Source organism: Perognathus longimembris, chromosome 2 (assembly GCF_023159225.1).
Source record: "Perognathus longimembris pacificus isolate PPM17 chromosome 2, ASM2315922v1, whole genome shotgun sequence".
In the NCBI taxonomy this organism is placed as follows: Eukaryota; Metazoa; Chordata; class Mammalia; order Rodentia; family Heteromyidae; genus Perognathus; species Perognathus longimembris.
In genome coordinates, this window is record NC_063162.1 from 6,465,663 (window position 1) to 6,492,665 (window position 27,003).

Sequence of the window (27,003 nt, forward strand, 5' to 3'; positions counted from 1 at the left end):
TTGCCATACCTCCAGTCTGGCATTTTTTTTTTGCCAGTCCTGGGTCTTGAACTCTGGGCCTGAGCACTGTCCCTGGCTTCCTTTTGCTCAAGGCTAGCACTCTGCCACTTGAGCCACCGTGTCATTTCTGGCCATTTTCTATATATGTGGTGCTGGGGAATCGAACCCGGGGCTTCATGTATACAAGGCAAGCTCTCTTGCCACTAGGCCATATCTCCAGCCCCAGTCTGGCATTTTTGCTGGTTAATTGGAGCTAGCTTCGTGGACTTTTCTGATTGAACTGTCTTGTGACTCTTAGATCTCAGCCTTCTGTGTAGCTAGGATAACAGACGTGAGCCACCCATGTCCAGCCTTGAATAGAAACATCTGCACACATATGAGGAGTTTCATTTTCTGAAAGAAACGATTCGGATTGCAATTGTTGCTTTACTGAGCCGGACACACACACACACACACACACACACACACACACACACACACACACACACACACACACTCACTCGGTCCAGCTGGCTATCTGAATACCTGTATAGTTCACATCAATAGAGGCTGCTTAGCCCCGCCTCCCCGCGTGGCAAAGGTGGCTCCCAGAAGGTGTTGGCAGGGCCAGAGAAGCAGTGTGGCCCTGTCTGCCAGCCCGAGCTGAGCCCGAGGGCTGATCTGCCGTCCAGCTCTGCTGGTGGCAACATTCCGTCGTAGCTCACCTCATGCTCCTGGGCCTCCTTTTTCTCTTCTGAGAGCTCGGGGGAAAGGGTTAGATGGTGTCTTGGGTTCTAAGACATCTGCTTCGGTGCCAGGCAGACCTTCTCCACCAGGTGCTCACAGAGCCCCAGTGGCTGCCATCTTCCCAGGATCCACTGGCCTCCTGAGATCGGTGTAGCCTGTTCCCTGCATGCGCTTATTTATCCTGGGTGTGCAGACAGGTCTTCGGGGTGCGCCAGATGCTAGGCACATCCATTCGAGCATTGGCTTGAGCCCCCCCCCCCGCCCCCCGCATGCTTCTGTTATACTTGAGAGTCCTCTAATACTTTAGTAACAAGTATCTTCCTACCCAGGAGATTTCCTTTTCCTTTTCCCAAGCTTGATGGCCAGGCGGAGGCCTCCCTTTGAAACATGCCTTCGTCTCGGCAGGCTGGATGGGTGAGGACAGCCGCTGGCTCAGGCCTGGGAGGTCTGGCTGCTAATACACTAATGGACATGGACAATGGGTTGGATAGGAAAGGTCATCAGGGTCTCCCTGAGTGCTGGCAATTGTGTTCTAGAGAAATACTGTTTACGGGCTGTTTTCAGAGTTATCCATTCTCCCAGGAAGAGAAGACAATAGTGTTTTTCCTCTTCTATTTATATCATTCTGCTCATTAGCATGCACACTACAAAGGCCAGGGTTACTGAAGCAAAATCAACAAGTTCTGATTAATTTACAGAGCTCAACCGTGGGATTATTCTGAAATCTACCCAGTGTTGCTCCCTGACTGAGTCTCTTGTGGAAGAGTCCTTAATTGGAAACAGTCTCAGGCAGTGGCAGGGAGAAAGGGTATCAGAGCCAAAATATATAGAAAGCAAAGGCCATCAAGCGTGAAAATTGGCAGAACGGTGATAGTTGCCTTGACCTTAGGTGTTTGGAAATACAAAGCTTGCTGGCAATTAGGAGTTCAGAAGAGAAGGGTAAAGCACGTGGTCACATTTAGAAAACCCCCCAACTCATCGCTTCAATGTTGGTCCTTGTTCCTAACAAGACTTGTTCTTTCTAGGTTGCCCTCCTCTTGGCTTGGAGACCTTGAAAATCACAGACTTCCAGCTCCACGCCTCCACCACAAAGCGCTACGGCCTCGGAGCCCATCGGGGGAGACTCAACATCCAGGTACCAGCCCCTCAGTGGCGTGCCCTGGCCTTCCGCACCTGGAACTTCCTCCAGAGCTCACTTTGGGTTTCCTGTGTGGCGTTTAAAATCCGTGATCCCAGTTCTCACCGTAAGGGGGCGCCGCAGAGTCTCCCTCTGTATGTGGAAGAGTTTAACTCTCCAAAAGGGAGGCCTGGAGTACCCAGAATCACAGGGGTCCAACTGTGCCCCTCAAAGTGATCTCCCCTCCTTGTGCCATCTGTCTAGAAAGGATAGGAGCTGATTGAGGACGTGACTCAGGAAGGCAAAGACCTTGGTCATCCCTTGCTCTTCTGCTCACTTCATCGCCACATGCCCACCTATCCAGGACATTCCGTGGTTGCCTCCATCGTATCCTCCCAAGTCAGATCTTCTGTCGTTACTGGGGCCAGGAACATCCTGGCTGGCCTCCCTCCCTGAGGTGGGGGTGCCAAGGCCAGGGGACCTTGGCTCTTCCTATTGTCTTTATTCTTTCTCCTGAGCACCTTGCACATACTCTACACAACATGTGATTCCCGAGACTAGGCCAGTTTCCATCGGGGACCCCTGTCTGGTACCCCAGGCGACATAAGCCCCCGCTGCTCTGTGGCTGGATCAGCCCACCATCCTTGTAACAACGGAATGGAAGCTGGTGCGGAGAGCACACGTGTGTTCTCTTACGCTGCCGGAGGAGGGAGGTCTTAAGTGGGTTTCATCCAGGGCTGGTTTCTTCTGGAGAACGGGACACAGTTTTCCACTCTTTCTGGCATCGAGAGGCCATTCTGCAATCGACTCCCGGCTCTGTCCTTCTGCAGAGCCAGCCTGGCGGGCTGAATCCTCATCCTGCCATCTCCTGCCCTCTCTCTTCCGACGCCATCTTGTCACTTTGGCAATCCTGTACACCCCAGGAGGGGCCCACCTCCGTAACTCACGAGTATCTGCTTTCTGATCACAACCTTACTTCCACCTTCAGGCTTCATTCCTCTGTGCCAAGTGTGCACGGGTTCCAGGGACTGGACACGGGGTGGTGCCATTGTGCCGACCTGTCTTCCATGCCTTTCCTTCCGCCCCAGCTCCTGTTGGTCAGGCATAATGTCTATGCTGGGACCGAGGCAAGAACGGCTGAGGTCCCTTCCTAGGAACCTTGATTGGTTTGTAAGTCTTCTTTCAAAAGTGACAGCTGTCAAGGAGCACTTCGATATATATGGGTAGAAACTTTTAAAAGCAAAGCAAAACAAACACCCCTCTTGCACTTTAGGAGAGGGTGAGCAGGTGACGTCTCAGAGGTAACCCAGGGGTGACCACGGCTCTCTGAGTTCCTCTGGGCCCCCAGGGAGCTCCAGATCTCTAAGGGATCTCAGCGGACGCGCAGGACTGCTCTGTGCAGTAACGAACTGCCTTCTGGCGCCTCGAACTCTTCTTCTAGAGCAACAAGTTCTCCTCTTGAAAAGAAGCAGCCACATCGGTCCAGGCTTCCTCTCACAACGAAAGGCTCTTTTAACCCTACACTTAAACCCGACAGCACAGATGTCATAGTCAGACTCGTGGGGTTCAAGCTAGGGCCTGGGTGCTTCTCCATGTGGAGGGAGGCCTTTGGAACGATTATCCCACCCCATTGAGCCGCATTTCCCACTCTCTGGGGTGTGGCTCTCAGTGTGTGTCAGTGAACGTTGACCTATGACCTCTACCAGCAACTCCTAACCAGGTCCCGGTTTGTGCCAGTGACGTGAGCATCGTGAGTTGACTGCTCCAGGTGCACGATCGAAATGACGGCTCCAGAAATATCTCTCCCCACACAGAATGGTTTTTCAAAGGCGGTTTAAATATAACCGCATCTTGTCTCACATAGGAGTATCTTGTAGGTGTGTTGAGCTAATGGGATTTGAAGTGTGAAACACTGAGGTGTCAGAATTAGAAGTTGTATTTAAATCGCGTGCCAGCGCGAGGAGGGGATGAGCGGATCCGGGCCCGCGGAGCCTGTGGCCCGTGCCCGGGCCCCCAGGGCTGGCCGGCTGCGGTGATCCGCCAGCCGAGCGCCCTACGTGAGGGGCTCGCCGTCTCCCGTACCCCGCATTGCAGCAGGAAAGCGCAGGTCCCAGGGCCGCTGACTGCGCCGTATGTCGAGGACCGACGTGGGAAAGGGGAAAGGAAGAGAATCCATTTACTCCTCAGCCATTCTCATCTCCCACAAAGGAGAGTTGGCTTCGGCCCCGGGCGCTGCCTGTGCCAAGCTCAGTTCTCTCTGTGCGCTATTTTATCGAGCGCTCGACATTGTTACTTCTGTCTCCTTCCACACAGACACAAGGGAGCTCAGGGTGACGCGGCTAAGGTTTCCCAGGAGAGGCCAATTAGGAATCTGAGCAGCTTGAAAGGCCGGGTTGTTGTTCCTCACGATGCCCTAATCTCCTCCATGTCAGGAGCCTGGGGTGCCCCGGGTTGCAGCTTCTGGAACGATGAGTGGGCCGTGGACCTCTCTTTCCAGGCAGGCATCGTACGTTGATTGACACGTCTGCCGTGCTGCCCTTGCGGAGGCTCGTGTACACAACGTGCGTGCTGCTTTCCCGGGTCTTCCCTGAGCACGAGTGAGCAAGCGTAAGTGCTTGGCAGGTGCAGGGAGGGCGTCATTGTGACACAGAAGTGGCATCAGCTCCTGTGGCCAGGGTGGCTGTCCTTCACATCGACAGGGGCTGGTTTAGGGTCTCCCCGGGTACCAGCCGGGGATGAAGGATGCTCAAATCCCTCATCGAGAACAGTGCGGTATTTGCATAGCATCAACCACAGCTTTAACTCTTCTCTGGATTATTCATATGCGTTTGTGATGCCCATGGTGGGGAATTAATAGATACTTTGTAAACAAAATATAGGTTTAACTGTTTTGGGCATGGATTCTCCATCAACCACTGAAAACAGACGCTTAACATTTCCAGAGGAAACATTTTTCTTAAAACAAGGGTGAGCCTCTGGGGTCTGGCTGCACGATGCAGATTTTCTGTTTTAAACATGAAAGTAGAAAGGGGCCTATTTGGGAAAAGCTGGGGAGGAGAATAAGAGCGTAATGAGGGCAGGTGAACATGACCCAAGTGTGTTCCTCGCACGTATGACAATGTCACAGGGAAGCCATTATTACAATTAACATATGATAATAAGAAGTTAAAAAATAAGATTATTTTTGAACAAATAGGGAGCTCAGACAAAAGTAAAAAAAAATCCAATTAAAAACGGAATAGACGTTTCTCAGAAGAGGAGACACAAAGGACCCTGTCTATGAGAAATGCTAATTAACAGGGAAATGAAAATTAAAAGAACACTGAGAGAGTAGCTCACCCAAGTAAGCATGGCGACTGTGGGCAGAAGACAGGACTCAACAAATGTGGGCGAGGACGCAGAGAGAGAGAGAGAGAGAGGCGAGTCTCACACGCTGTTGGTGGGAACGCAAGCTCGCGCATCCGTTATGGACAACGGCATGGGCGTCCTTCAAGAAAGGAGAGCTCGGCATGGTGTGCTCGAGGACTCAGCCATCCCAGTTCTGGATGGCAGCGGCACGGGAGTCAGCATGTGGAGGACACACGGTCACGCCGGTGTGCTGCAGCAGGTTCACAACGGTCCGGATAGGGAGGTGACTGACGTGTCTACCGACGGACGAGTGGGTTAACACAGTGTGCCATGTGTGTATGCACACTGGACTATTAATCAGCCGTGAAAGAAAAATGAGCGTAGGTTGCAGGAGCGACATGATGCCGTGTAAAAATAAGGGACAGAAAGACAATACTGTATGCTCTTGTTCTATGAAAGTTTACAAGTTGACTGAGCCAGGTGTCTGTGGCTCCTGCCTGTAATCGTGTCTACTCAGGGAGCTGAGATCTGAGAACCGATTGCAGTTCAAATCTAGCCCCGGCAGGAAAGTCCATGAGACGCTTATCTCCAATTAGCCAAGCAAAAAGGCAGAAGTGGAACTGTGGCTCAAAGGACAGAACACTAGCCTTGAGCAAAGGAATTCAGAGACAGTGCCCAGAACCTGAGTTCAGGCTCTACGACCAGCACAGATAAAAGCTGAGCTGAAAGGAGAGAGCAGACTCATTATCAGAGCCTGGGAATGGAGAAGTGGGGAAGGGGAGGGAGGGAAAGGAAAAGGAAGAGGAGGGGAGGGATGGGGGAGGGGAGGGGAGGGGAGGGACAGGAGGGTATAGGGGAGCACTTAGATCGAAGGAATAACTTCCAGTATTCTATTGCACACACAATGGCTGTAGTTGGTAACAATATATTTCAAGAGCCAGCAGCAAGGATTTTTTTCAATGTTCCCAACACACACACACACACAAATGAGATGAGGTTTTAGATATGCCAGTCACCCTGATTCGATCCTCTCACATTGTATATATGTCCTGCTATAATCACTCTGTACCCCATACATGTGTGCAATTACTATGTATTGTTCACACCGAGTGTGAGTGTTAAAAAATAAGGTAGTAATTGAAGTGAGGTCCTATGAAAGCAAGAGGAGAGGGAGCAGGAAGTGGTTACAATGATTTTTGTCACTACCCATGGTGGGGAATTAATAGGTCGTTTGTAAGCAAAATAGAAATTAAATATGTTACATCAAGGGTATGGATTCTAAATCAACCCCTAAAAACAGAGGTTTAGAATTTCCAGAGGAAACATTCACTTCAAGCAAAGAATGAGAAGCCCAACAAGTTAAAGGTACAACAGAAACCAAAAGAACTAATGACTATCTAAGCAGAAATGAGGATTCATTCAAAAAACTGTCAATGGGCTAAATGGGTCAAACTCGCCTCGTAGTAGAGAGAAACGTAGATCACAGTGCAAAGCCAATGCAATCACCGAATGAATTGTGCTGTGTCCCGTGCCAGCCCTGGCTTTCACTTACTGGGGGCCTGTTCTATGCCAGGCTCTCTGCAGAACACTTCACACGTTTCTCACACGTGTAGCCGTGGCCCGGGCCCCTCACGTCGATTCTCTTTCAGTCCCTGCTGTATGCACAGACGGGTCTAATTGGAGCTGTAGACCCAGGTCTTGAACTTGACAGTGGGACGGCAGGGGCCATGGCGTTGTGCTCCTCCCTAGAGGGAGGCTGGGCTCTGTTTTTACTGGATTCCTTGTAAACAAACCGACAGTACTTTACGAACTGAACTTTCCGAACATACTCATTTTAATAGCCCGAGTGTTCCTCCAATTGTAGTTGAATTGAATTAGAACGTGGATGTGGAGACGTTCTCCTGTTTCTTTCTCAATGAGCACACACTTTTCCTCATTTTCTCTTTATTTAAGCACTCAACGGTTATCGTGCCTGTAATAGATCATCGTCAGTGTTTCTAATTTCCAACTTGGGATGTTTCCTGGGCCAATGCAAGGAAATAATTAAGAAGTGATTTTGAGTTTTAAAAATGGTTTCAAAACCAGGGAGCATTTCTTTGTAACTGACTTAGGTCTGAATTAGAACAAGATGTATGGTTAATTTACAGGATGATGGATCCACTTGCATCCTTGGGCAGTTTTATGGGTTTATCCAAGTTTTGTTATAAAAGTTTATTACAGAGGTTCATGAAAGGTAGAGTCTGAGCTACTTTATGACAGGTTAGTTACTTAACTCTACTAATTAGAGGTCATACCTAATGTTTGTAGGTAATCAGCTTCCAGAGGTTGTACTTACTGGCATCCTATAGAGTTTTAGCCATTGCTTCCAATTACTTCTCCCCCCAAATATTTAAAAATAGCTATGACTTTATTCTGTGGCTGTCTGAATAGCCCTGGGTGACATCTACAGAGTAGCAGCTGTAAGTCAATTATCTTAGAATTGACTAAATGGTTGCATTCCCTTGGTTATGATTTTTTAATCTGCTTCCAGACATTTCTGTGTGGCTCAGCTCACGATGGTGGAAGGCACACACTGAGGTAGAGAGTTTCAGCATAACACTGTGATTCAGTCACCATTCCTATACAGAACACGAAGCAAGGCGTTTGTGTCATGCTCTGCCAGCACCTGGAAAACCGTGCTGTCATCGACATGGTGTCTATGTGTCTCCTTCTTTTGCTTTAAAAAATTAAGATGTAGCCTGGTGCCAGTGGCTCACATCTGTAATCCTAGCTACTCAGGGGCTGAGATCTGAGGGTCACAGTTTGAAGCCATCCTGGGTAGGGAACCCTGTGAGACTCTTATCTCCAATAAACTACTCAGACAAAAAGCCAGAAATGGCACCGTAGCTCAAGTGGTAGAGCACTAGTCTTGACCAAAAAGAAAGTCAGTCCCAGGACTGGTACACACACACACACACACACACACACACACACACACGTAAAAATTAAGATGTATTCTTACCAGTTATATAAGCAAGTAGGATAAAAGAAGCCTGGGTTAAGAAGTTGACAACAACAAGAAAAAGAAAACTAAAACCGTTTCCTTCTCAATGTATTCCTCGTTCTCTACCCCTTGAAGTATCAGGCACTTGGTAGGGCAACTACTGTACATCCTTTAAAATTGTTTCTTTGAGTATTTAATATGTCCTAAATAATATGCACATGTTAATGTGTATTCATGTATACATCTTTACTTATTTCTGGCAGTACTAAGGTTTGAACTCAGGACCTTGAGCTTACTTTGATGGTGCTCTAACCACCAGAGCCACGCTTCCAGCCTGCTTTTTTGCTGTTTATTTTGGAGGTGGAGTCTGTTGAACTTTGGTTCTCCAGATTGAATCCTCCTGAGTAGCGGTGAATGCTGGTATCAACCACCAGCACCAGTCTGCTATGGAAGATAGGGCTATCAGCTGATTTTATCATCTCTTTGATTAAGTGTCATTATTCCTGCAGGGTTTTCACTTAGTAAAATTGTTTTTCCAGTGGTACTGGGGTTTGAACTCAGGGCCTTGCACTTGCTAGACAAACACTTTACCACTTAAGCCATGCCCTCCAGCCTGTTTCCAGTTATTGATGAGGCTCTTACTTACTTGGTATTAACAAATACTGCCCATCTTTCATGTGTACCATAGCATGATGTCTCAGCTTTTGGTCTATATTCAGGATTTTTTTTTATGACCAAAATATATCTTCTACTGAGCCAAGATATATTATAGTTTTGAATGATGAAACTCTAATGTCATTTTGTTTCCCTAAAAGTGCTTAGATTCTTGAAAGCATCTCTTCAGGAGATGCTGGGTGACAAGGCTCAGGTTGGCGAAGTATTCTTCAGTATGGTTTTCTGCAAGGACAAGCCTGTTGGGCAATGTTTTTCAGTCTTACTTTATTGTTTTTAATCTCTGGCTTTGTCTTTAGGTTCCTCGACTGTGCTGCTCACTGAGACCCTGAACAGAAATTGTCTTTTCTTACCTCCATTCTGAGAATTAGTACTCTTACTGTCTAAATTGTATATATTCAGTAGCTTCATGAAAATGGTGCATAAGAATTTAAAACTGAGCATCTAATAAACCTCAAAGTGTTGTTATTTTACCATCATGACCGATTGATTGGTTGAGCGTGGAATTCTGGGATGAAAAATCCTTTTTGAGAATTCAGATTGTGTGTGTGTGTGTGTGTACCAATACTGGGGCTTGAACTCAGGGTCCATTCTCTCACTTGGCTTTTTCACTCAAGGCTGGTGCTCTACCACTTGAATCACACCTCTTCGTCTGAATTTTGCTGGTTTGTTGAAAATAAGAATCTCATGTATTTGTCTGCCTAGGCTGGCTTTGAACAGTGTTCTTCAGATCTCAGCTTCCGGACTAACTAGATTGCAGGCGTGGGTCGCTGGCACCTGACACAGGAATTTGAAGGTTTCTACTCCCCATTCCCTACCTTCAGATGCCGCCATAGTGAATTCTGGGGGCCTCCTGGTCCTGGCTCTTCACTTTTATATATTTATTTTTTCTTTCTTCTTTGGGAGCACTCATGGTCATCTCTTTGTTTTCTGATGTTTTGACGTCTTAGAATAATAGGCCTTCCTTTATGTGTTGTTCTAGATTCTTAGAGTTTCAGAGACGAGCCTTTCAGAGTTGGGAAATCATCCTACTGTTTTCATTTGCTATTTCCCCTCCCCCCTCAGCCAAAAACCAAATCAAAACAAAACAAAACCAACTTTTCTTTCTGCTTTTCTCCTGCTGTCTATTTTTGTGTGCTATTTACTTTCTTTGTGAGATTTTTTTTCAGCTTTCTGTTTTCTAATATTTCTCCTGCATTAAAATTTTTTTTGGCCTTTACAGTCTTAATTTCTAAGAAATCTTTGTCCTTCCTTGTTTTCCCCCCTTTCCTACAGTGTCCAGTTCTTGTTTCATACAAGCAAGGTCTTATTTCTAGAGATACTAATTATAATTGCCTTGTCATTCTTCACTGCGCTCTGCTAACATTTTGCATTTGTTGTTTTCCTCCTATAAGTGTGGCCGCCTGGAGTTCTCTAGCTGGGAGGAGAAGAGCTTGCATCTCTCCCCTTCCTGAGGCTGACATCTACTGAAATCTGTCCTAGCATGCTGAGCCTCCTTTCTTCTGTCTCCAAATTCACAGCCTGTGCGGTTTCCTAATTCATTTATTTATTTATTTTTAAGGAAAAGCTTCAGTCCATCTGTGGAGTGGGGTTGGAGATAAGGTAATATAATTGTTTTCTTATTCATAGTAGGAAGCAGTTCCCTGTATCATTCTGAGACATAGACCTCCCAAGACACCCTGATGGGCAGGTCCTGACTTTCCTAAGGGACAGCATGGCCTGTTTCTCATCGGTGAGCAATGGGGAGACCTCTGCGTGCTTTCTCCTCTTACTGAGTCATTCCAGATCCCTCCATTTCGTGTATGTCTTCCTGCCTTGTAATGTAAGGCTTACAAACCTCTTCTCCTTTTATCATCTGTGTTTTCATCATTGGAGGGAACTTTTGAAAGCAAAAGAGGAAAACCAGCATATGTATTTCACCATCTTGAAATAGAGATATTCTCTTTGGGAGATCTCAAGCAGATGGTTTCAGATTATATTTTTTTGTTACCAACTTAATATTTCCCACATTTGTCTTAGGCAAAATTGAGTCTGTGAGGTGCTCTGATTTCAAAGGTAAAGAATTCATTCTTCATTCATTTATTTGTTGCTGTCATGGAAAAACTCATGCTGTGTGACAGTTCCTTCACAGAATCAAATCTTTGTGGGAGGGGAGTTCTGGGCTTGAAGTCAGGGCTTTGTGCTCTTATTTGGCATTTTCACTCAAGGCTAGAGCCACACCTCCATTTCTCTTTTTGCTGACATTTTTTTTTTCTGCCTGGCTTGGTTTTGAATCTCATTCCTCCAATCTCAGCCTCCTGAATAGCTAGGATTATCGGCACGAGCCACTGGGAATCACATCTTGCATTTCAATAACTTTAACTAAAAATTTCCCCAAATGGATCAAGTACCTCTCTAGATTATTGAATCGAACGGGCTGAAGTTCCCTGGTTTGCAGAGGCCTCATGAGTATGGTGTATTGCACTCGGGTGTAATTTGGTGACACCTCTGGGGCTGGCTGTCATTTCCCAAATGAGTCATCTTTGGGAGTTGCTTTCCATGCCTGACACTCTACTACATTTAATTGACTGCCTGGTGTGCTTGAAAAGAACCAAGATTGGCAGCAGAAGCAAAATCTCCAGGCTGGCAAAGCCAGGGACCTAAAATGCAATTCCAAGTCCTGGCTGGTGGGTGTTGGTGAAGAAGCACGAGAATGACTCTGCCAGGCTTGGGGAGCAATTTGGGGGTGAAGCATAGTGAACTGGGGTTGTCATCCTCACCTTGGACCAGGGAGCAGCACCCACATTGTAGGATAGCCACCCCATCCCTAGCCACTACCTGCTAGGTCGAGTCCTTCCCCTCCTGAGGTTGTGACAGTTCAGAACCACCGGGCATTGCTGAATGTCCCCTGGAGAGGAGCGTGGACTCCTGTCAAGGGCCTCCTGAGGTTATGGCCTCCTTTTAACTGTTGGCTAATGTTGCTCTGGGTGCTTGAAGTTGTAGAACATGTGTAAATGCATCAGAACAGCGGCGTAATTCCCTGGAACTCTGAAAAAGGTGATAATTCATAAGCCACCTATATTTTTACATCTGGCCAGTGCTGATCAAATCACCAGGGCCTTAAATATCCTGATACCTAACATTTTGGGAACATCTCATTATTTTGAGCCCACACCTGGAGCCAGGCACTATTGTAAAGCATCATCGACATTCTGAAGGAGAAATGACAGATAGGGAAAGTGAGGTCTATAGATGGCATTTATGCAAATCACCTGAGTTTATACCACCTGCAAGCAGCGGAGCTGAGACCCATGGCCAGCTGGTATGTCTTTCCTGGTGCATCGTGCTGTGGCTGATTTTGCCATAATGCCAAGTGTAGATGTTGGTCTGTCTGCCTATGTTCTAAGCTGGAGAACAAATGGGTCTGTGTGTGTTTTCCACCTTTAGTGGTCCATGCATAATGGAGGCCCAGGAGGCCAGGGCAGGTTCCTTCTTGCCAAGTAAATGGAACTATTCTAAACAGCACTTTCCCAGACTGTTTCCAAGAACAGAGGAACCACAATAAAAAAAAAAATACATGCACGGTATAGTTTCTTGAAAGGAGATGAGTTGTGATATTATAGGTCATTAATGTGTTACAAATCTCTGTCATTAGGAGGATAATTGCCTTCCAGTGCAGAGCGGAAGTGGTGGTATAATTATAGCCCTCCAGCTGCTGTCTGGCAGGGTTGGGAACTGAGCTGTTACACTGTGCCAAGAGGCGCCATTGCTCCTTAAGAATTAGCCTGGAACAAAACACACCAAGGCACCCCATAATTCATACTTACTTTTCTCCAATGACCCTAGAAGGCAGAAACCACAGCGTCCCCAGGTCCTTGTCAGAGATATCTCTGGGGCCATGTTCATCCTGGTACTTGCACAACTGAGGGCTTGGTTTCTGGGGAATGCTGACTCATCGCCTGTGAGATGGCAGTGCTTCTGTTAAACCTTGTTGTGTTAACATGCCAGCAGGTGCTTCCGAGTTCATTGAGGATGGTTTCAGGCCTGGCCTGGGCGGGCACAGGCTCTGGTTTGGTTGTTGTTCAAGGCTGTGTTAGCTTATGTGGTGATGGATGGAGTTCTGCTCATGGATCCCTTGGCCAAGTTGTTCGTCTACTATAGCCCTTCCCTGAATTTCACATTTTTTTCTGCCCATGAAAAGCCAGGTTGTCTAAAAGGTTTGAACAGATGGCTTTACTGTATCCTGGTTTGTAATCTTTTGGGTAAATGGATCATAGGGTAGTTCTCTGTTTTATTTTATTTTTGAGGAACCTCCGCACTCTTTTCCAGAGTGGTTGAACAAGTTCACATACTTACCAATGGTGTATTAGGGTTCTACTTTGGCTGCATCCTTACCAGCATCTATTATAGCCAAAGTATGGAATCAGCCTGGATGCCCCTTGGTGGAGGATGGATCAAGAATATATGTGTGTGTGTGTGTGTGTGTGTGTGTGTGTGTATACATATATGTACGTATGTATATATATATGTATGCATATATATGCACAACAGAATTTTATTCATCCAGCAGGAAGAATGATATATCATACATTTGCAAAGAAATGGAAAGACTTGGAAAACATTATGTTAAGTGAAGTAAGTCAGGTCCAGTGAGACAAAGGATACATGTTTCCCTTCATACGTGGAAGCTATATTTAGCTTTTATAATCTCGTAAGTGAATATATCAGGTGGCATGCAAGTGCACACAAGTGTATTAACTGAAATATGGTAGATTCAAAAGAGAACTCAAGTAGTGTAATTCCTAAGAAAGGCAAAGTCAAAGTTCAACAAAATTATCACCAGGAAGTGTATACTTGAAAGGGGTAGGCTGGGGCCAAGGGGGAAGCGGTAGATAAATTGAAGAAGAGAAGAGGGGAGAATACAGTCAAGAATCCAATGTATATCCTACACCATTAAGAGGAGTGAGGGAAGGGGGGGTAGGGGAGTGTCGAGAGGGGTGACGTCGATCAAGGTGCATTGTATTGATAAACTGCTTTGTTAAATGGCAACTCTTTGCTATAATTACTTAAAGAGATCATTTTTAAAAAAGGTAAAAAGAAGAAAGCCTAGTCAAGCCCAGTGACAATAAACTATACAGCCGTGTATGTTCATTTAAAAATTGAGCTGAAAATGTTCAGAGACAGCAGGCAGGGGAAGGGCTGTGGGCTTAGATCTTTGTGGATTAGCCAGGAAAAGCTAGGATTCCTGCAGAAAGGTTTGAGTAATGTACAATGTTGCACACAGCTCAGATGTCCTTTTATCATTTAGCTTGATATTTTTTTTTAGGTCAAGAAATGATTTCTTCAAATGGTAATAATATAGAGATCATTTCTGAGTGGACATTTCCCCTATGCTACAAAGTCAGATCTGAAGACTTTGGGGGTAGTAATGGTCACTGACCATGGACACATCGAATGAATTACAGATGAATGGACACATGTTCACTTCGTAAACAAACATACTTCAGGGCCCAGCTCAGATGCCACAGTGTTTTGGGGGGGGCTTCCCTGTCATCTCGCTGGGTTGTTTTTATCCATTCTTAAGTGCTCCCCCAGCTGCTAGCTCTGATTTCTAGAATAGCACCGGTTCTGCTCAGCTCAGCATCCCCTGTCTTGGTGTCTTGCTTGTTGCCTGGGTAAGTGAGGTCCCAGAAGGGAAGCGCTCACCTTTGATTCCCAGCACCTGGCTTGCGTGGGCAGGGACGTGGGAGATGGCTCTCGTGTGCTGGGTGAATGAGTAATAGGAGAGCTCATTAAATTTCATCCCTCACATGGAGCAAGAACAGGACCTGTCACAGGGAGTTCTTTTTTTCCAACTTGTCAATACTAAGTCATTGCTCTATGTGATTTAGAAAAAGGATTTTTATCCCCTTCCCCATTTTGTTCTCCTTCCCTTCTTCCCTCTTCTTAATCACAGAGAGAGATTTGTCTTAACGGTCTCCAGTTCAGGATCTTTCTGAGGAACACCTTTCTCTTCTTTCCAGGCAGGCATTAATGAGAACGACTTTTATGATGGGGCGTGGTGTGCTGGCCGGAATGACCTCCAGCAGTGGATTGAAGTGGACGCTCGGCGCCTGACCAGGTTTACGGGAGTCATCACCCAAGGAAGGAACTCGCTCTGGCTGTAAGTGGGTCTGGACCGTGCTTGCTGGGTTCCATGTCTTCTGGCTACTATTCAAGTTTTGGACAGACACAGGGAAGCTTCCTAAAAGATCTGGTTAGTGGTGATGGGAGGGAAGGAAACTGGAATGGAGACAGCCTGTGCTCCTCCTCTGTGCAGGAAGGCAGGATGGAGTAGGCAAAGGTGAAGTTAAGAATGAAGTTCTCCAGGCAGGTGGCTGCCATCTTGGATGGTAGTGAGAGAAAGGTATCCTAACAGATGGACTGAACTCAGCCTAAGGTGGGAAGCGAAGGGGCAGGATGTGAGTGTATAGTCTTCGAGGAGAGGGTATGAACTTTCAGACTCGGGGAAGAACTAGAAGTTTGGGTGGGTTCCTAGATGAAGGAGCCCTAGAGAGGTAGTCCTGGAGGGCAGGGGGAGCAGTCACACAGTGGGAGGCCTCTGGGAATGTGATGGAAGGCCATGTTTCAGGCCTGAGATCAGGGCAGGTCAGAACCATGCATGACCTGATCCCAAGAGAGGTGGCTGCAACCTCTCCAATCCCCCATCTCATAGTTTTATGTCTACGGTGGAATTTTGACTTAAAGAGGTGGGAAATTCTGATGAATGTCGCATGTGGATGAGCCTTAAGGGCATGTTGCTAAATGCAAGAGAAGGTGTACGGGCACCCATAGTAGTTAGACGCATAGACAGAAAGTAGAGTGGCAGGCTGGGCACTGGTAGCTCATACCTGTAACCCTAGCTACTCAGGAGACTGAGACCTGGATGATAAAGTTCAAGAGATTTTTATCTCCAGCTAACCAGAAAAGTGCTGGACTGGAGGTATGGCTCAAGTGGTAGAGGACCAGCCTTGAGCAAGAAAGCAAAGCAAGAGTGCAAGGCCCTGTGTTCAAAACCAAGTACCTCAAAGAAAGGAAGAAAACAAGGAAAGAAGGAAAGAAAAAAAAAAAGAACAGAACAGAAAAGAAAGTAAGGCGGTGGCCAGTGGCTGGAGGAGCAGGGATGGGGAGCCAGCATTTATAATGACAGATTCGTCTTTGGGATGTGAAATGTTCTGCGATGGTCCACGGTGATGGTTATAAATCATTTACATAATGTTCTAGAGCTGGATGCACACCTAGAATTGGTTAAAATGATGGATTTTGTGCTATATGTCTTTTATGACAACAAGCAAAACAAAATGTGAGAGATAGACCTTCTCTATCTCAGCCCCGCGACAGTAGTGGAGATGAGGTGGATGGAGGTGGGGTTCTAGCCTTGAGGTGGTCACCAAACAGCAGCCTGTGGACAGTGCCATTAAAGAGGCTTGGCGGGGGGTGGGGGGCTTCCCAGCAAGACCTTAGCACATTACGACCACGAACTTCCTCCTCGTCTGTGCTCCTGAGAAGCCAAGGAGATGCGGGCCCCATGGTAATATCAGGAAGTAGCGCTGTAACTTGACAAAGGTCAATATTTCTAAGTGAATGGGGATTAAAGAGCCTTGCCTCGCATCTGTCCTGACAATTCATCACCTGTCATTGTTCTTGCACGGGGACCTTCTTACATTGTGACAATGATCAGCAGTGACTCATCACCTGGTCTCCTCTGCATTTCTTTCTTTTTTTTAATTGTAAAGATAATACCGTAGCATCCAGAAGCATTTTAAAACATTACCCAGGATTCCACTGTTTGGATGCAAATAGATTTTTTTTTTTAACACATTGCGATCATATTGCGTATCCCATCACGCTATTTTTAACTTAATATATCAGTAACATCTTTCATGCTGTGACTCAGGCTTCATAATGATGGTTTTTAATGATTTGTAATTTACTCAGCCACGCCTCAACCTCTGTCCCAATTTTCAGCTATCATATATCATATTGCAAGAAACATTTCCATACTTTCATGTTCCTTTGAGTTATTTGCTTGAGATAAACATTTCAGAGCTGGGATAATTTGTTCACTTTGACAACTTTTAGTTATGTATTTGTGCTATTTTGTAGATGATGTTTTATTTGCTTTGCTTTTTGGGGCACTTAGACTAGCTGGTGGTGTTCTCGTGTGTGTGTGTGCGTGTGTGTGCATGTGTGTGTGCGCACACGCGTGCACATGCACGCATGCGTGCGTGCGTGCACTAGTCCTGGGGCTTCAACTCAGGGCCTCCAACTCTTCTTTAGCTTTTTTTTCCCACTTGAGTTATGGCTCTACTTGCAGCCTTTTGCTGGTTGATTGAAGCTAAGAATCTCATGGACTTTCCTGCCCGGGTTGGCTTTGAACTGGGATCCTCAGACCTTAGCCTCTTGAGTAGCTAGGATTGCAGGGTGGGCCACCGGCACCTGGCACAGTTAGGCTGAGTTTTGCCCCTTGATAGATGCACTGTGTTCCCCTCAGTGGTTTCATTCCCATGATAGTTGTTTCTACTGTTTAGATGCTAAAAAAAAAAAAAAAAAGAATGACAACAGCCATAGCAGTTGGGTTGTTCAGTGAAAATAGAGACTTGGAAAGAAAGACTGGCTTGAGATTATAAGGAATGGGAGCAAGGATTTTGACCTTTTTGCTTGCATACTAATCTGCCTGGCCACTGTCATGAGATATCCAGTAGTCGGGTTATTATTGGATTAGAAAATAAGAGCAAAGTAGGTCTAATGCTCCAATTCCACTCCAGCCAAACACACAAGAGGGTGTGGGGTAAGCCAGAAATCACGTTAGAACACTATCTTTCCTTGGCTGGGAGAGGGCAAGAGCATCAAAGGAGGAGGTGAGGGATAGAATTACTTTTAAGAGTCAGATTGAAAAAATGTCTAAATGTATTTCAAGTCAAATTACTCTCAGGGATAATGGAAAGAAGAAATCTGATGTTTCCGTGTCTCCTCTCATAGCCGTCTCCACAGAATAGGGACAGGAAGTGGAACAACGGTATATTTTGATATCAGGAGCGCTTCTTCTCTCAGAGAGCACGGATCATGCTTGAGGCAAGAAAATCTATTCCAGTGGGAGGGGGAAACATGTCAAAAGTAGATGCCATTAAATGCGAGTAGTAGAGAAGGCTATCCCTTTTTCTTCCGTTCTGATCTCCGTCCCCACCCCGTTCTCATGAGCATTTTAGTGTCTCCTTGAAAGGCTTTCTGTATTTCTCTCCAGTAGCTGATAAAGTCCTCGGGGATAGAGACACTTGATGGTCTATATTTTTGGGAAAGTGTTTCTTAAAGGCTCAATAGGTGATTTTTTAATGAGTGAACGAATAACACTCCTAAGCAAATTGGCAAAGATTCATTCACACTGAATGTCGATCAGGGGGTCTATGTCTGGGAGCAAGCTTCAGATGTAAGGGGGAGGAGGGAGAGAATTTGGAAAGAGAGGTTGAGGCATGAGAGAGATCTCCAGAGCTGGACAGCTCATAGAGCTTAGTTAGGGCTCTGGACTCATGCCGTGACTCTTGGCTGTGCTGGTTAAGAGAGTTCCCATCTCTGGACCCTAGCCTTTTGACCTCTGAAATGAGATACTTATTCTCTGAATACTAAGGGTTAGCTGTACTTGTATTGTTATGTTTTAAAATTACACAGCACATAGGAAGTGCTAATAAGGTGGGAGTTTCTCCCTCCATCACTTTTAGTTTTACTTTTAGCTATGGACCCTTCTCCAAGATAGAATCTTTTGGGGGGAACTTTTGGAAAAGTAAGAGTGTTACGGGTGGGTCTCTGGGTGGAGGAAGGATTGCCTGCCTGCCCTTCCCTCTCTCCATAGAACACTCTGGAGGTCAGGCTCTCCCAAATACGAGTTCCTACTTCTTGAATTCTGCAGGCCCCAGGCAGATATGGGATTCAAGTCAAACCTACAGTGTCAGAGCCAGAGTCCTGAGTCATCGTTCTAATTGAGAACAGAAATCCCTTCTCAGAGAGTACTGAATTTGATAGGTAGGTTTTAGGCCTGGAGAGAAAATGAGTTGCCAGTGATTCTTGTTGATTGTTGATATACAGAAATCCTTGGCAAATAGATGGAGTGAAAAAGGGTACATAGGAATATTGACAATAATTTCACTTATAGAACTTACATAGTTGGTACATACCCACCTACACACATCTTGTGTTGGCAGCATTAAGGTTGAATTCAGGGCCGTGTGTTTCCTAGGCTCTACGACATGAGCCATACTCCCAGGTGCTTTAGTTAGGGTCTTGTGCTTTTGTTCAGGGTTAGCCTCAAACAGAAATCCTCACACATCTGCCTCCTGTATAACTGGGATTTCAAGAGTATGCCACCATGCCTGGATATAGTTGCTATTAAATTATTAATTGTTTTTATTTAAAAATGTTGTTATAAAGGTGATGTACAGAGCAGAGAGGTTACCATTCCATAAGTCAGGTAATGAGTACAGTTCTTTGTGGACAACATCGCCTCTTTCTTTGCTCTCTCCCAGTTTTTTTCCTTCCATCCCCACAAGTTGTACAGTTCATTTTCAATATAGTTGATGTATATATACATTTTTTTGGCCAGTCCTGGGGCTTGGACTCAGGGCCTGAGCACTGTCCCTGGCTTCTTTTTGCTCAAGGCTAGCACTCTGCCAACTTGAGCTACAGCGCCACTTCTGGCCTTTTCTATATATGTGGTGCTGGGGAATCGAACCCTGGGCTTCGTGCATGCTAGGCAAGCACTCTACTGCTAAGCCACATTCCCAGCCCTATGGTTGATATTTTAAATGGAAATCCGTAATACTGTATGTTCCTGACACTTTCTGTAAGCAATTATCATCATATTTATTGAGTGCCCCTATACTAGGCACTAGGAACACAGACCAGCTATGAACTCCCCATCTCCTGGGAGAATCTAGTCTCTTAACAGCACGTCCACCCTGACTTAAAGTGGCAGGAGCTGGTCCAGATCTGTGATAGAAAAGGGGATGATGAGTCAGTGGTATGCTAAGGCCACCGTGGTCCCGCCGCTAGTTCACAGACAAGTTGATGACAAAGTCTACAATTCCAGTTTTCATAGTTTTTTTTTTTTCAAATACTTCAGGCTATTTGAAAGTAATAAAATATAATTGTTTTAATTACACTGAACAATTTATGTTTTACCAATATGTCATCATTCCCTGCTGCATTGCAATTTAGTGAAATGTTAGTTGGCCCATGAAAACGGACCTTTCATTTTTTGAATACCAGAAAACACATTCGCTATAGGAGTTGCAATTAAAACCAACCCGAAGACTGGAAAGTTCATTGTTCTCCTTGAGGTGAGTCAGTGCTTGTAAGGACTTGGAAGAAAGGCAGATGATTTTTCAAAGCTAAATGCTTCCCAGTTTGGCTGTTTGGTAGATGAAGCCATCTGTTTTGTAAGGGAGGCAGCAGTTTGAGTGAAGGATTTGCGAGGTTGGAATAAGGAAGATTGACTGGTTGGCTGAGTTTGCAAAAGGTTAGTCTAGTTAAGGAGATAAATGGAGCTCCTGCCAGGAGCCAGGCTTTGTGCCTAAGAATTCAAGGATGGCAAGACTGGCAGAGCTCCAGGGAAGTTTGCATGTCCTTCAAGTGGAGCATCTTAGCTGGGATTGTAGGCATGGACTTCTTTGTGAAGGGGAGGTGCTCAAGGCAGGGGGAAGACATTAAGACTGGGAGTCTCAAGAGAGGATCTGGAGTGTGTGTGTGACACTGGCATTGAAGTGGAGCAGATTCCTGGGGCCCATGGTGCAGAGAGGTCACCCCGGGTGGAGGGCTCCCCCCTCCTGGGAATGAGTAGGGTTTCTTGGTCCCCTAGACAATCCAGGAGAGGGAGAGGGGTTGAGTGGACCTCAGCCTTCCTCCGGAGGGTTTTGTGATCTTGCAGAAGAGGAGGCGAGGTTCCCCGCAGAAAGCCAGTGTGGCAGGATTAGGGACGAGACACTTAGCCTGAGGTCTACGCTGAGGAAAAAGCACAGGGAATTTGCTCGTCCAGTTGCAGTGAGGGCTCAGTGGAATTGTTCTCCTCAACATCCATGGCACCCTTGATGGTTTGGCCACCCAGGGGCAATAGAGCTGATGGCAGGTGTGCCCAAGAAGTCAGTGGAGGAGGACACTGAGTGCTGCTAAACACGGACCTGGTCTTAGGAAAGGAAGTTGAAGGGTTGAGGTCCAGCACTGGTGTGGTAGGAGTTTAAGTCAGAGGTCAAGTTCAAAGCCCCTGGAGGAGATGAGGCTTGAGAAGTGATAGAGCTTGGCTGTCAGTTTGAGACTCCTTAGGGCAGCGGAGGTGAGGCCAGGGCCCCAGGGCTGGAACTCAGTACTTTCCTCCCTCTCAGCGTCTTAGGCTGGCCCAGGGCTCAGGAGACAAGAGCAAGGGAGGCTACAGAAGAGGAAAAACGAAGGTGAGAAGAGATGGAGATAAATAGGGAGTCAGGGGAGGGTGTTAGTTTAAGGCAGGGGAGGAAGAATGGAAGAATGGAACCTCTAGACACCCTCGTTGGCTGAGGCCCCATTTGCAGAGTGAAATCTTCCGCTGGCTTCTCCTTCTCTCTTCAGCCACCTGGTTTGGAGTTCCTCTGAGAACCATCCTGGTCTCTGCGGCTATGGTCTCCTACTGGGTGGGCCAGGCCCCACACGACAGCAACCTGCCCAGGTGTGCGGGAAAGGGGCCCAGGGCCAGCATCAGGAGCTCCGGAAGAGAGCCTTGTAACCCCTGGAGGCAGAGTTCAACCAGAACAAGTGCTTCAACCACTATTCACTCATTCATTCCGCCGGCTCCCTGGGAGGGGTGTGTGTGAGCTCTCAGAATGTGTCATGCGGTGTGTCTTTGCTTAATGAAGTGTTTGACACCCGAGAGGGGGCAGGGGTGTGTGTGGAGAGAGAGAATTAGACTCCTGTCTTACCTGGTAGAGAACTATCAGGAGCCTGCCATGAAGCAGGCAGATTATAATAAAAACATGGCTAGGTCCAAGGGCAGGCACGCTATAGTTTCTTTGTCTTGTATTAGATTTCAGCTATGGGGCTCATTTGGTTTTCCCCTCAGCGGACTGATCCCTTGGTGGATAGCCATCGTTGGATGCGCTATTGGGAGTGACGGGAACGGAGCAGGTGGGCCCTGGATGGTGGGGATGGGCCTTCCAAACTGTGTCCTTAGGAGCTACATCCTCTCTCTTCCTCTCTTTCTGTTCTTGGCTCCCGTGAGATGAGCAGCTTTACTCCATTGTGCCCTCTCCACCATGTAGCTCTGCCTCATGACAGGCCCACCTGCAGAGCCAGGTGACCGTGCACTGAAACCTCTGAAACCAGATGCCAAAAGAAGTCGTCCTTCCTTTAGGGTCCTTTGCTCAGGGGGTTGGTCACAGCAATGGAAAGGGGCCAGCCACAGCACTCTGGACCCATGCCTACAGCTGCAGCGTAGAGTCTGGAATACCACAGGGTTCCAGACCCCGTCTGTTCCTCTGCTTCGCTGTCTGTAAAATGGGCTGGTGGTAGCGTTCACTACGTAGGCTGTGGTGAGCCCCGAAAGGGTTCATTCATAGCAAGTAGCTGAGGTGGTTGTTGGCGCACAGTGAGTGCCCAGCTATGGCTGCCATTTTCCTGGGGCTTCCTCCTTCCTGTGCAGGAACGTACAAGCCAGCTTACCCACCCCTGCTTCTCTGAAGTGTGTGCTCAGACTGTGTTCTCTGCTTTCTCCTGGCTCTGGATTGCTGTGTCTCAGAGTCCTTAGGAGGAGGAGGTAGCGGTGACCATCCTAGAGTGGGTGTGTGGCCCTTTGCACAGTAGCCTCTCCTTACCTGGCTCCCCATGAAGTCCCTTCCCCATGCATTCAGAGCCGGGGCCTTCAGTGTCTCATGCCTCCAAAGAGCACCTTGCAAAGTCTGCTCCTGAGCCACGTGGCAGCAGAGTGGTGGGGTCTGAGTCCTGCTGCACCTGCGTTTCGTTGGCATACATTGGTGGGCAGGGGATTTCTGTAGGTCATGGGACAGGGATGCTCAGGGTCACCTCACGAGGTGCTCAGAGACCTTTCTTATCCCCACTGTATGGATGAGAAAACTGAGGGGTTGGAATTCCAAACAAGCCACGTGTCTCAGGGTGAAATCCCTGTCCACTGCCCCCTCCTCCACCGTGCCCGGGCGTCGCTTCTCTGCAGGGAGGCTCTCCGGGCATGCTGGCACCTGGAACGGGCTTGTGTGTACTTTGCTGGATGCTTCTGCGGCCGGGCCGGGCATCTTCCACCGGAGGCCCAGGGTCCGGGCCTGGAGACATTTAGGAGCTCCTGAGAATACTCGTTGAAAAAAAAAAAATCCGGAGAAAGAGAAAGCTGGGCACTTGGAGATGGAAAGCATTTTAATATGTAATAGCAATGTATTTGTCTTTATCCTGATGCAGGTATAAGATAGCCCTTTACAGAGGAAGGGCCGTGTGCTCTGCACCGCCGCTGCCAGGCACCCAGGCCCTAATTCTGGGCACCAGTGATCAGGCAGATTTGCCCAGCAAAAAGGAAGGAGGGTGACGGGTGTGCTAGGCAGCAGGCCCTGGCAGAAAGGTGACCCTGGGTTTTGAGTGGGCTCAGTGTGATCACCTTACATGTGGAAGGGGGTTGAAAGGCAAAGCTAGAGTGATTGATGGCAGCCAGAGGAGGACTTCTGACCTGGAAGGTGGGGGAAGGGACCGTGACAAGGACGCAGCTCCCCGCCTTCCTTCAGAAGGAACCAGGCTCTGCCCACACCTGGAATTTAGGAGTTCTGCCCTCCACAACAGTGGCAGAATGAAACTGTGTTGTTTCACTAGTAAATGTGTAGCAGTAACAGAAAACTGACAGTACTCATATACAGGGTCTGTACTCCTCCAGGGAGCAGTGCAGCCTGACCTCTGCCCTCTGTCCCCTGCCCCTTGCCCTCTGTCCTCTGCTGCAAGACATGCTGCAGACAGATCTTGTCAGACCAGAACCAAAGCAGTGCCAGCTTTGCCCCTCGCCCGCCCTTTCTTACGGGAGCCATCTCTTCCATTCCTTTCCCCTCATCCCTCAAGTGTCCACTCCAGATTTGGGAGCTGTAAATACCTTCCTTTCAGTTCTCTCCAGTGGGCTCAATGTTTCCCTTTGTCCCAAATTTATGTCACATTGGCTCCTAAAGTGGCATTTCCTCCGGTTTCCCTGGCAGACACTTTTCCTGGAGGTAATGGAAAATAGATAATATTTCTGACTTTGTAGCACTCCCTTCTGCCTTCTTCCAAAGCCATGGTAACCAGTCCAAAGTGAGAACCCAATCAATCAGTGGGCTGAGGTTTGACACAGAGTCCATCCGGGGTTTGGCTGGGCTGAGGATGGGGCAGAGCCTTTCAGCTGGTTGATGATCCCTCCAGCAGAAAGAGGGAAAGGGAGAGGGAGAGCAAAAGAAGGGAGCAGCCAGCATGGGGAGGAGGGAAAGCTACCTAGAGGAGGGAGAAGAGAAAGGGGTAGAAAAAGAAGAGGGGGAGAAAGAAAGGGGGGAGAGAGGAGAAAGAAGCAGGGGAGGGGAGGGAAAGAAGGTGGGGGAGAGAGAGATGCAGCTCCTGTTCTAGCACTGTGCATGTTCCTCTGCTTAGTGCACACAAAATAGGACTCTGCCTAAGACTCGTGATCCCAACAGTGCTGTCCAGCTCTAAGTGGGCTTGGGTGGGACTGGAGCCACCAGACTGCTGGGAAGCAGCCGTGTCAGGGAGGCCATGGGCGGGAAGGGGAGCTGCCAGCCTCCTCGTGATCCCAACGGAGACTTGGCCTAAAACCGAGGCGGGCTTTGAGACACTTCCGTCTTCTAAGTGAAGAGGGACTCAGCCCTGCTTTCTCTCCTCACGCTCAAGGTGGGAGAGGGTTGCTTCATGGGCTTACACCAGGTAGAACGCCATATCCAACATGCAGGGGAGGAAGTGCTTCTGTTTACCTTTCTGGAATAGTTGCATGTGTGTTCTGAGATACCGTGAGGATGCGACTCGATACATTGATGCTTCATGTCCAGCTTGCACGTATAGCCTCTGGGCAATGGTAGTATTTTCAGTGTGCTGCGTCTCAGCTTTCACCCATCACCGAAGGCCAGGTGTGGAAAGTTCCATTTGTGGTGCCATGAACTTTTAGTGTTTGGGTTTCCAGACTGGGGTGCTCAACCTTCACTTGCATGACTTGGCTCATTCTCTCTCTCTCTCTCTCTCTCTCTCTCTCTCTCTCTCTCTCTCTCTTTCCTCCTTAATATTGTTTCTAGCAGTTGACTGCAGGTATAAGCCTCTTGAACCCAACAGAATTGTCCAGTTGTACCGGGGACAGTTGTGCATGTCTAACGCGGTTGGCTGAGGCTGGCAGAGGTCCCTTGCAAGAATCTGGAGCCTTGCTTCTGTGGTAAACTGAGGAGAGATGACGGCCATAGTGTCTTGTTTTCTGTAGCTATATGATGTCTTAAGTTAGGCAGACTGATGACTCCCACTTTATTGTTTTTCTAAATTACTATTAGCTCTCCTAAATCCTTTGCTTTTCCATATGAATTTTTAGATTAATCTTGTCTATAGCTACAAAATACCCTACTGGGTTTCTGATGGAAATGATATCAACGGTGTAAATGTTGAGAACACCCACAACCTTGCTCTGCTCAATCTTCCAATCTGGGACCCCAGAATGTTCCCCCCATTGATTGAAATCTTCCTGAGTTCTTTTCATTAGATTCTTATCATGTTTAGCACACAAGTCCTGTGCATATTTTGTTAGGCATACATTTAGGTAGTCCACCAGTCTTTGAGCAAATAATATTTGCTACTTTCAGTGTAGGATGCTTCTAGTAGTGTTTATAGGTGACAGGCTAGTCTAGTACAAATACTTGCCTGTCATCCCAGAAGGCTGAGGTTAGGAGGACTTCAGTTCCAGGACAGAGTAGGCAAACATAAATAAAAAAATTCACAAGACCCCATCCCGGTAGAAGGAGCTGGGTGCGGCGGTAAGGACCTGCATTCCTGCTATGGCGGGACGTATAGAAGGAGGAGGGGAGGGGAGGGGAGGGGAGATGACCCAGGGGGTTGGCAGCCAGGACAGTTCTAAGATATGGTTGGGGGGCGGGGTGAGTGCTTGCTGTTTAAATCATTTTCCATCACAATCGGTTTTCAGCGTTTGTGTCATGATCATTATCACACTATTATTTACAGCTCAGGTGACCCGGTATGTACTATATGTTCCTTTCCTTTCCTGGGCAACATTTTTGCCTTTACTGATGATAAAAAGGTATCAGTCCCTTCTTTTCGATGGTTTTCTTGTGTCTTCTCCTTAATTCATTCCCAGGATTTTCTGATAGGCTGGTGCTCTATCACTTGAGCCAGGCCTCTAATTTTGGCTTTGGCAGGTTCATTAGAGATAAGTATCTCTCAAATTTATCTGCTGAGTCTGGCTTTGAATTATGCTTCTCAGATGTTAGCCTCCTGGACTCGCTGTGATTATAGGTGAGAGTCACAGCGCCTTGCTAGGAAGATGTGTTTTGTTGCTCTTGCTTGATTGGCATTTTGGAAACAATTTTCCCTAAAGATTTTCTAGCATCTCTATGGAGATATAATTCTCGGACCATTGCACTCCTCCCTCCATTTATAGCTTCTTCAGGGTATTTTCTGTTCCTGTGCAAAATCGGCACAACATTGTTTCTCATTGTAGCTTGTGCTTGATATGAGCCCAGAATAAAGGAAGTCCTATTTTTCAGTTCTAGGAAATTCTATTTAGTATTCTCATTATCATCATCACTTTTATTGTCAGTTCCATTTTCTCCAGTCAGTATTTTTAGAAGTATTATTATTTGTATATCAAATCCCTCGTATTAATAGTGTTCCTTCTGGATTAAAAGGAAATGCTAACGAATGCTCACCTCACTCTTTCTTACTTACCTTATACACTCAGCTCATATGCTGTCTGTTTAGACAGCAAAGTCATCCCCACCCCCTCTACAAGCCTTCTATTTCACCTTTGAACAATATCACAGTAGAAGCTCAGTTATTATATAATGAATGGCGCAGCCTCTGTCCTTCTCACTAGACCGAGTCCCAGGCCTGGCTTTCCCCAGTTCCCAACTCACTTCTTCTGCCTGGTATAGACAGGTGTGTGGTC

At 47.1% G+C, this 27,003-nt stretch overlaps 1 protein-coding gene across 1 annotated transcript in view; it reads left to right on the top strand.

Annotated features, from left to right (window-relative positions):
* Positions 1–27,003, top strand: part of Cpxm2 (carboxypeptidase X, M14 family member 2) — a 91,583-nt gene that overhangs the window by 20,080 nt on the left and 44,500 nt on the right. Inside the window, exons 3-4 of the mRNA XM_048336170.1 lie at positions 1,752–1,861; positions 14,849–14,988. Of these exons, the coding sequence (XP_048192127.1) occupies positions 1,752–1,861; positions 14,849–14,988 (250 nt within the window). The remainder of the gene's footprint in view (positions 1–1,751; positions 1,862–14,848; positions 14,989–27,003) is intronic.